Source organism: Anarrhichthys ocellatus, unplaced genomic scaffold (assembly GCF_004355925.1).
Source record: "Anarrhichthys ocellatus isolate YVR2014 unplaced genomic scaffold, GSC_Weel_1.0 scaffold8, whole genome shotgun sequence".
NCBI lineage: Eukaryota > Metazoa > Chordata > Actinopteri > Perciformes > Anarhichadidae > Anarrhichthys > Anarrhichthys ocellatus.
The window spans coordinates 2,956,360-2,967,160 of NW_022280038.1; the positions used below are offsets into that span (position 1 = coordinate 2,956,360).

Consider the following 10,801-nt stretch of genomic DNA (forward strand, 5'->3'; position numbering starts at 1 on the left):
CAACCATAAATAGAACACTCCGTCATTTTGGCTGAAGGGAGTGGATACTGCAAAATATTTTTGCTGAGTGGGGGGTTTGCAGTTCCATCCTCAGCTATGATGAAGACATTGATGACTGTGTGTGACTGTATATGACTAATAATGTGACTGTGAGTGAGGTGCAAATCAACTCTGATGTTGAAAATAAGTTTTTTTAGTAGGCTACATTTTTCAAAGATATGAATAAGGTTCATCACAGATACAAAAGTGGAACAAAGCTGACAATGAGATTCTAAAAGAGCTGCGCAAGTTAAATGTGAAAATAAATTTGGATGAAGATGATTTTTCTTGCCAATCAGTCTTTTGCCTGCTGCCTCCCTCTTACCCTACAGCCATCTTTCATCTTTTTCATGTTCCTTCTTTGAATAATGTATAATGACTGTTTGAAGTCGTAACCATAGATGGATGCATGTGTATTTCAAGTAGACCAATATATGGACATAAATAAACCTACATAAATATTTGAGTGTGCCTTTTCACAGTTACCTGTGCCAGAGACCCATTTTTTTGCATTTAAAGAACTCAATGAAGCCTAAAAGGTGGACTTTAAGTTGGCATTTCCTAACCAAATCTAGAAAGTGATTAACAACTGAGACAAAAACCTCCAAGTGCACTGTACTTTCTCTTCAGTTTCTCATATTTTCTTTCGATACTGCCGATTGTAAGTCGATTGACTATTTGAACTACTACCACTGCTTTTATAGGTCTTCATACATTCCCCACACTACACAGAGAGTATCATTAGTCACCAGTGCAAAACTGAGATGATGGTTTTGTATTAATATAGTACCTTCCAACCATTCAGAGCGCTCAAAGGTGCCGCCTGCTCATCAGGATATAATCTAAAATGCTCCTTCACACAGTTGCCCGAGGACACTTTGGCATAACGACTGAAAGAGCCGGAGATCAAACCACTGATCTTCCAATAAGTGGTCGACTTGCTCTACCTCCTGAGCCACAGGCACCCCACAATAGCCATGTAGCTATGTAACTGTACTATCAATGTATCTTTTATTTTCTCAAGGTAGACTTGTATCTTTTTATTTCTTAGGGTAGTCTTGTATCTTTTTTTTTCTCTGGGTTGACTTGCTGCTTATCTGCTTACTGATTTGGCCTGTAGACAAACTGGCAGTGTGAAGTGTCAGGGTGAGGGATTTACTGCTGGATTGGGCTGAGCCGGTTCCTGTGGTGCTGCATTCTCCCGTGCTGGAGAGATTCTCCCCCCTTTTTCTGGAATAGGTCAACTACGTTGACCATCCAACCCACCACACACACACACAAACACAGGCACACATTTACCGCATTCTGACGAACTGTAATCACTTTAGACCTTCACTGGCCTCCTACAGAAAGACACCGTGTTGTTAATGAAAACTCTACCGAGTCATTAAAATGGGTCAGTGTGGCCTGTCTGCGCTCACACGCACACCTTTTTTCCTGGCATGTGACCAGCGTGACCTGACAGTACTCAGGCTTAATCCAAGCGCTATCTCAGGGAAGCAGACATACTGAGGAGCCCCGTAGCGTGGCACTACCATTTTTCTCTGGTCATTACCAGTGCTAGGCCTCTCAACACGGATAGAGGCAATGAAGGAGAACCTCAATAAATGATCGGTGTGCTCTGCCAGCACCAACGCATGCTGCATCTGCTGCCTCCCTGTTGCTGGACTACAGAGTTCCCATCTTGCTCCCTCACTGATTATACAACCCATAACCTCTCCAGCACAATAGTATAAATCTTCCAAATTTGCCATACAGCAGGTGGATGAGTTTGGCCGGTCTGATGACCTAAATCTGGCTAAGGAAGTGGTTGATTTTCCAGACCTCAAGGACTGCAAAAGCCCACCTCTCATGAAGCCCCAAAGGGATAAATGAGGCCCATTATGCGGTAGAGTTTGTAATGATGCTTTTGATTAGTGAGTTGTCAGGAGGTATTGGCCCTGCGCTCATCACAGCGTTGTTTAGCACTTTAAGGCCTCCATAAAGATGAGGGGTTTCTTTTTGTTGAGAAAAGATGAAAAAGCAGGGGCCATGTTCCTAATGAAGTCTCAGGCTTAGAGCCCCTCTCATGACAGGATAATTACACCAAATGCTTCAAGCGAACACTTCAAAGGACACTTCATCCCTGTGCCAACACCATGCAACACAACTCACCAATCAAGATGGCCTGACCTAAATCAGGTCCCTGTGGCTCGTCTGTAATATCTCCCGCCCACAGACCCACTGGACCTTTGCAGACTCAACTGCAATACAATCACAACCACACTCAATATAATTAAGGAGAACAATTTGCATACAGGAATTTCTCTTTCTGACGCTGCTGAAGAAACATTGACAAATGGCATTTTGAAGCACAGTGGTCAAAATGTGCAGGTACTTTAAAGTGATAGACCAAACAAAATGTATTTTCATTTGTACATGGCTATGAAACACTTATTGTGATTAAGTGTGTTGATTGCTCCGTCTTAAGGTCCTGTTGAAATCACAGGATGTGAAATGGATTTCAGTGAAGTTCTGCATGAAGAAAGAAAGCATCAAAATATCTATAAAAATGTCTTAAAGACTCCTGGAACATAATGAATTACTCTGCTGTCCATCTATATGCTCCATATGTTTCGAAACTCTCTTTTTTCTATAACAAAATATGTCTTAATACTCTGCATCCGTATCAATCTTTGTACATGGCCTTGTTGAGATTATAAGCAGGTATGTTCAACGGGCAGTGCGAGCCAGTCAGAGCGCCCGCCTCCTGCTTCACAAAGCTGCCCTGAGCTTTCATGTAATGTGGCCACAGCTTTTCAAGCCAACAGTGCTGTGCACATATTGCATCGCTCTGCATGTTGTTCACACACTGCTGGGTAATATTAAGTATGTAACGAGAAATTCAAAATGCTCCCAAAGTGCTGTTTCATCCAACAGTGTATAAGATGTCTAGAGGAGATTGCACACATTTACGAGTCACTGGACAATTGTTCTAGTGAATCCAGTAAATACTTTCTTTCAGAGCAAGACGGGATGATAAATTAGCTTCTGGGGGATAAGAAAAAAACCATATCACCACATTGTGAGTGGCTTTCATGGTCCCCTCTTCATGTCTTGAGGGGAATTAAATTGAGAGGAAGTAAGCATGGGGTAAGGAGTGAGAAGAAACTGCATAACTGCAGGAGCTAACTGCATTAAAACAATGTTTGCGAACGTGTTTACTTAAGAAGCCAGCATGCAAGGCTATTTTGATAATTGCTGAGACTTCCTAACGGGCATAAACCACTTCCAGCGCTGGAAGTGCTGCACAGGGGCATGCTGGAAATGTATTGTGACATGTTGAGAGAGAATTAACACCGAGATGTGTTTGAATAGCTCCACTGAACACATTTTTTGACTTTCCCGTTGAAAAAAAAGGCAAAGCCATGCTAGACATTGGATGCTGCATAATTAACTAACAAGCACTGCAAACTTCTCTCAGTCTACTCTAAAAATGACTCCCAGAAGAACGGGTGGCACAGGAACAGATGGAGAGAGGCCACTTGAACACAGCGTAATGAAGCGATCCACAGAAAATTCACTCATACGGCGTGCATTTCAAATGAACCTAGTGAGGGTGTTATGTCTCATTTATTTTGGTAACCCACACCTGATGTATTTTTTACATATGTTCAAACTGCAAACTGTGCATCTGCCATATTTCACAGTTGTTTTTATTTGCTGATAAATACTAAAATATGTAAGATGGGAAACATTTGGACAACTTGATATTATGATCATTAGAAACATGTCAAAGAAGCACTTTTACATAATTTACGTATACAAGACTTTATGGATGGCAAACCTCCATCTGTTTACTAGACAGCTAACAAAAATCTTTTCAAACAGAAAGCCATCAATGCACATCAAAACAAGCTATTCCCCATCAAACATATGTTTACAGATCAACAGAGTGATGAGAACATGTGGTAAATATTCCCCTCCTGTGGCAATTTCATGGCCACATTTTCTATGATTTTGACCTCATTCAGTAAACATTGAACGGTAGTAGTGGAATAAGTTATTCCAGCACTTATATTCTAGTACATTTTAAATAAGCATTGACAGAGGACAGGCGCTCACTTGGGGGAGAGAAATGGGTACCTCCTCGTGATAAATAAATCATGATACCAGGTGGAGCACAATATTAGAGAGAAGGACTCTTCTAAGGATAGTGGACAGTATGGAATCTATTTCCCAAATCACCCCTCTGCCGGAGAAGAGGATCTTCTGAGATTTTCTACATTACTGGCCATATCACCCTGTGTAAGATTACCCTCACCTGTCTGTTCCATCATCGTACCTTTCTGTAACAGACAAGGCTCCAAGTGCCCTCTTTCACTCTGACCCTCAAATACCCAGCCCAATCATCTCAGACAGGTGTTGATGTACGGTAATAAACCCTCGCCTGATGCTGCCGAGGCTGCCTCTCTTAAAGCACCTCAGAGAGCTCTGAAATGACTTGCTGTTGATCAGGTGCAGTGACCAGTTGACTGATGGCTGCTGGCTGATAGTGTGCAGTGAAAAAGAAATACAAATACCACTTATTGCTCTGTATGGACTGTATAAACTAGATCAGAAGTGCTTGTTGGCTGGACAATCCAGCTTTTATAGTGAATAAACCGGATTCTAAAACATTATTGAAAAAAAATAAATAAAACCTGTTTATTGCATTAATTTGCAAGTTTATAACTCACAGACAAAATCGTAGATATTGCAATATTCATCATCATAGTTTTTAGTAGCTGCCACTAAACACCACTTACAGTAAAGAAAGTTCGTTAAGTTGTCAGCGGATGCATTGAGAGAAAATTAAAGACCAAAGATAAACTCAAATCAGCACTTATAGCACTTATATCCACTGTTATACTTTACACTTCTGCTTAACTGTGTTGCAAATGGAGTCTTTTCAGTCACAAGGATGTGCCATCACTGCATCATAAACTTTGTAGAGTGGTAGAGCCATAAAGTCCGCGGGGGATACACAGCCCAACTCCAGAGGTTTATCACAGCTTCAAGCTGCATGTCCTGAATTTTAAGGAAAGAAAACAAGTCCAATACTTTCCTATGTCTACTGTTACCTAGTATTTAACTAATAGACCTACATTTCAGGCATTGTTAGAAGCTATCGTAACAACTGTCGGGAGGATATCACTCAGTTCAAACACGTAACATGTTTGTTGTCACACAGGTGTTTTCAATTACTTTGGGCGATTCGCCTCATGTGCACAGGATTAGTACAGTAAACATGAGCTGGTTATTGCATAGGAAATGAGCATCGGGCTATTTATCTTTACTCGTGCAACGTTTGGTTAATGTTCTACTCTTAAACGGCCCGTTACTTCATAGTTGCACTATAAGGCCGACCAAAGGATAGTCTCAGTATAATATCAAAACTTTCTTTGCTGATGTACAGGTATGGTGTAAGATGTACTCTGTAAAAACAACTCCGTGTTAAGTCACATTACTTTTGCAGTCTATTCTTGCCTCATAACGCGTTTTCTATTTTAAACATATGTGCATTATTAATCACTGCTTCCTGATGTGTTCATTCATCCTTTGTGCTAAAGCAATCTGCTCCTCTAATTCACTCCATAGCTCCTTCATCACACATGCTCTGACTGGAAGAAAAAGCAGGGACTAGTGTTCATTGTTGCTGCGAAGAGCATGTGCTGTATTGTGACCTAGAAAGATTTGGCAGCACCCTTCAATCAGAGACACTTATCAAGCTAAATGAGCCGACGTACCGCAGGCAGGGGTCAGGCTAACCAGTGGGGGAAGCGGACGCAGCTTACTTTTAACGCTTGGGAATACATTTAAAAATGGTAAAAAAAAAAAAAAAAAAAGAGGGCCATGATCCATTGCAGAGAAACAATAGCAAAATCCGGGTGAAGCTCGGCAACAAGAAACATTATTCTTACCATTCCTTTAACCATCCCTTTAAAGCTTTCGGCCTCCTCTGGTCCTGAGAGACGTCTTACAAAAACAACTCCATGAGTAAAAAAACATAAGAAGTAATTCGAGGATAAGAGGATTCATACAGCCCAATTCCCTCCGGGCAGTCTGCCAATGGAGAAGCACGGTCCAGGTACTTATGACGTTTACGATGCCACAACTGGCAGATCTGCAGAGAAGCTCATTGACATATGAGCCAATGCAATTCATGTAGACGTATACAGCCCAGATATGAATGCGTGTGGTGTGACTTAACAGCATAAAATATCTCAAGAAAAAGGATTCAAGAGCTGTGTAAAATGCAGTAGTGAGGAGAATAGCAGCATCCAGTCATCACTTAAATGTGCAGCTGCAATGTAAGTTGTTTATTTTTATTTTGAATTCAATGATTCAGTGAGCAAATTGAATATCACAATTTAAATCATCTTGAGATATTTGTAGAAGCTCATCAAGCTTGTGGATGTCAGTTGCCGTGTTTGCAGTGGAGATCTTCTGAGATTTTGGTGATCACATTATCAGTGTGTCTTTGTATTAACATTCTGAGACTCTTCATTCATCTTGAACAGTTGTGCGACTTTGTGTCGTCTAGAACTGTACTCATTTGTAGTCAAAAGAGGCAGGAAGGGGCAAACACTGCAAATAATTACAGAGGCACAAATAAAAAAAAGGATTATGTTCCACCAATCTCAAAAACTACACTCTCTCTGCTATTCAACTGTAATTATGTCGCAAACTCATATGTGTAGGTTTCTAAAATAACTCTTGCAGAGTTTAAAGCTCTGGGCTTGTTTGCTGAATGATTTGGGGAAATGTATGATTTAGAAGCTGCATGGACGGTGAGTGATTTCGTTTTATAAAAGATTGTTGTGCAAAGCAGAACATGCTGATTAAAAGGTGCGAAAATGTCAAGTATAGAGGGCCTGGATTTTTGGTGTTGTCAGCAAACCAGTGCACTTTCAGCTGAAGTGCTTTCTATTCTACTCACCGCTGTGGCCGCTGATGGCAGAAGCACTGAGGTTAATTTTGAGTTAACAATGAATTAAAAGCTTTTACGGGATACATTTCTATGCAGCTGGTGACATTGAGTTTATTGTGTTTGACATGGACATTACAATAGCACTAGAATCAAAATATACATCAATGTACAAGCATGAGAAGCACTGGGTTAAGTGTTTGTGCCGTATAAGTATAAGTGTGTTCATCTTATTCATCCTGCTAGCTGCAGTGCAACATCAATGAACCATCCACTGAACTGAAGATGTACTGCTTTCACCGCTCATCTGAGAGGCTTCTTCAGTTCTTCTCTCTCTCAGAGCTGAAGAAGCCTCTTTGATGAGTAGCGACACGTCTTCACTACTAAAACCTCCTTCCAGTGGACATCTCATTTTTTTCTTGATGTAGCTTAAAGCTAATTTACAACACCTGTCCATGGGGGGCCTTGGCGGAAATAAAAACTATTTTAAAACCATGAACAAACAATTAAGGATTTATGGATGAAAAGTAGTGCAATGGCAAGCTGCAAAGGCAAGCACAGATCTATTAGCAGCTGTGAATAAATCTTAGCTTTTGTTAAACCTGCCTGTGGAGGGAAATCAGTGGGATGTCAAGCATCTGGAAATTGCATGTAATGTAGTATCCAGTAAACTGTCACAGAGATTGATATTGAAGTGATGTTTCACATTCGTACTTTTAGTTTCTTTCACACTTTTGTCATTTGAGTGAGTCTATTTACATACATGTATGAAAAGTAAGATCGGTTTGCATTTGATTCTTCTGAAAGGACCAAAATATGAGTAACATTGAACCCCGTGTGAACATTAAAGGGGCCCTGGGGAGGTTTCTTGTTAACAAACCAAAACACATTGTGTGTATCCTTGAGTTGTAACAAACGTGTCGATTGCATTTCCTTCCTCACAAGACATTTGCAAAGCCATTTTTTTCAAAAAAGTATCTTAAAGCCTGCATGTTAACCAGCTCACAGTCTTCTTCTTTCAAACCTCTGCGGGAGCATTGCTGCATTTCTTGCAGTATGACTGCTACCTGTCGATCAGTGAAATAGTGTGACACCATTGTGAGGGCTGCATATCACATCCCTTTTGTACTGTACATGCACGAGTCAAAACGGGGAACCCGTAGGCAAAGCGGTGGTGGTGCAAACAGCCACACACCTGGAAGATAAATGGCTGTACAAAAGTTATTTAGATATTTTAGTCTAGACCAAAGTGGTGCACCACCTCATCAACAGACCAACAATGCCATCTATAGAGCCACGCCGCTAAAAATAAACATCAAGCGAAATCTCTGGATCTGAAATGAAATCTCTGTCTGGCCTAAAATGTGTTTCTCTACGATGTCTCATCAGTTCCCTTTTCTATTGCAGGTGGTGGGTCAGATCGATAAACTTACGTCCGACTTTGACTTTGACCTGGAGCCGGATGACTGGACGGTGGCCACAGCCAGCAGCACGTCTAGCAGTGAGCGAGGTTTGGGAGAGGCCTTCAGGCTGGACTTCCTCAATGCAGATGTCCTTTCTGATAGCTGGGAGTTCTGCAGCTACCTGGAGGCTGCTGGTGCCGCCGCCCGTATACCTGGTGAGCAACCGGGAGATCTGCGAGCGGAGCTGGGGCGCGGGACCATCCCCACCCAGACACAGAGCCCCACCCCGCCCCCCTCCACTGCCTCGGTCTACTCCCAGATGAACGGCGGGCTGCCCATCCCCAATGGGCCCCGCATTATTACTCCAGATTCATCCAGCGAGGAGGCCAGCAGCTCCACGCACAGCCACAAGACTTCTCGTACCTCGGGCACAAGAGAAAGAGTCCGCTTCAGTGACAAAATTCTTTACCACGCATTGTGCTGTGATGATGACGAGGAGGAGGAGGAGGAAGAGGAGGAGGAGGAGGAGGAGGAGCAAGAGGAATTACAGGACGACAAGAGTGGCTGTGCTACACCAGATAGCGATAGTGAAGTCGGTCTCCCGGCAAGCTCAGTAACCCCCAAACGTTCTTCCTCTGAGCACTCACTCCTCCATAACTGTCTGGACCCCTCCTATGTCTCCTTGCCAATGAAGGGGACGAAGGGAGCTCACACACTACCCAGGAAAGGTCTCCTAAACCCCGGCTGCCGCAAAAAACTGTTACGAAATAGCAGCACACAAACTGTCTCTGACAAGAGCACCCAAACTGTACTGCCCTATATTCCAACCAAACAGAAAACAAAGGACCACTGAGAAATCTCTAAGTTTGTCATAAATCTCATGAAGAGGACTGTGCATTATTTAATATTAAATACATAGCTCATAGATTAATACACAAATTAATTAATTACTAAATAAATAAATGATATATGGGAAATCACTCGACTACCTAAAGTTATTCTGAGGCTCAGGGAAAACACGTAAAAGCAGATCATTAAGATGAAACTTTCTGGCGGACCAAAAGGTTAGTGCCTGTTCTAATGTTGAAAGATACACTGAATCGATTCCCTGTGTGTAATCATTTGAAACAATGACAGAGATTATAAAAAGCAATCGTTTTTACAAGAACATTTAAAGTGTTCGAAATTGGAAGTGAAGTATGAAGAGGTCCTTTCCCCTCCTCATACAATAGTAGAAGTCACGCAAAAAGAAAAGAAAATGCTTGTTCCTATAATGTGGATACAGAACGCTGCACATGCTGTACTCTGAATCTGTATAAACATTGTCTTTTTCATGTTCCAGTTATTTCAAATGTCAAAAGGGTTTGTTGCTTTCAGAGGGATAATGAATCCAGACACACATGTCAAGCCTCTTCCTCTCTTTGGTGTCAACAAACAGGTTTGAGCAAAGAGCCACAAAACAACACAATTTACCTGCCCTTGATTTTAGAAATCACCCCAATGTGATCTCTTCTTGGTCTGCTACAGAAACATAAGAGTGGCAGGCAGAAAAACACATACGTATATAAAGTCATTTGAAAATGTGCGGTCCACTAAAGTGACATTTCAGTCTTTTTTCTTTTCGTCGGTGTCTGGCAGTGATGTCATTAGACCTGGGATCCGAGCTTAATGGCCGTCTACAAAAAAAAAAGAGCTAAAGGTTTTGTCTCTCCATTCAGTTGCCCAGTGGGGAATTGAACTCAGCAGAGCAGCATTTTATTCACAGGGCTGACGCCAATAGCCATTCCTGATCAATATGTTAGAGGGAGGTTGCAGTGAGAGGTCTCTCTGCTGAGCGTGCATGCCACTCTCCTGGGATCTATGAACAAAAACTCACAGTCAGACCTATTTACGAACACTGAGTGAAACAAAAATTAGTACTGTGGCCCTATAGAACTGACATTTCAAAAAAATAAAAAGTGTCCAGGAGTGAGAGCTTATGGTGGAAAGTGAGAGTGTTCTCCTGTTCAAAAGGCTTTTTTTTTTTTTCACCGAGCAATAATCTACCCCGGGGAACGGCTTTGTGAGCCTGTTCCGCATCACTTACCCAATGTTTTGTTATCAAGTTTGAAAAGAAAAAAAAAGTAAAAATGTCAGTCATAAAGAGGTAACTCCTTGCTGCTCCTGTGAAGCTGACCTTTGTGCCTCTGAACACCCCTAACAGGGCTTCGAACTAACTTTTCAAGTAGTAGCCTATGATTTGGTTTTACAGCATTAATCTGGTACAACTTAAGTAAATACATTTACTTAAGTACAGTTCTTAAGCACAATGCTACTTTCTACTCCACTACATGTTATGAGGGAAATATTGTACTTTTTACTTCAATATATTTATCTACATGTGAAATACAATGCATTTTTATACAGTAAA

General features: G+C 41.6%; 1 protein-coding gene across 1 annotated transcript in view; it reads left to right on the plus strand.

Moving 5' to 3' along the window:
- The window catches only part of insyn1 (inhibitory synaptic factor 1), a 42,951-nt gene extending 32,647 nt beyond the window's left edge, over window positions 1–10,304 (plus strand). The window contains exon 3 of the mRNA XM_031848343.1: window positions 8,396–10,304. Coding sequence (XP_031704203.1) covers window positions 8,396–9,244 — 849 coding nt within the window. The 3' untranslated portion in view covers window positions 9,245–10,304. The remainder of the gene's footprint in view (window positions 1–8,395) is intronic.
- The last annotated feature ends 497 nt before the right edge of the window (window positions 10,305–10,801 follow it).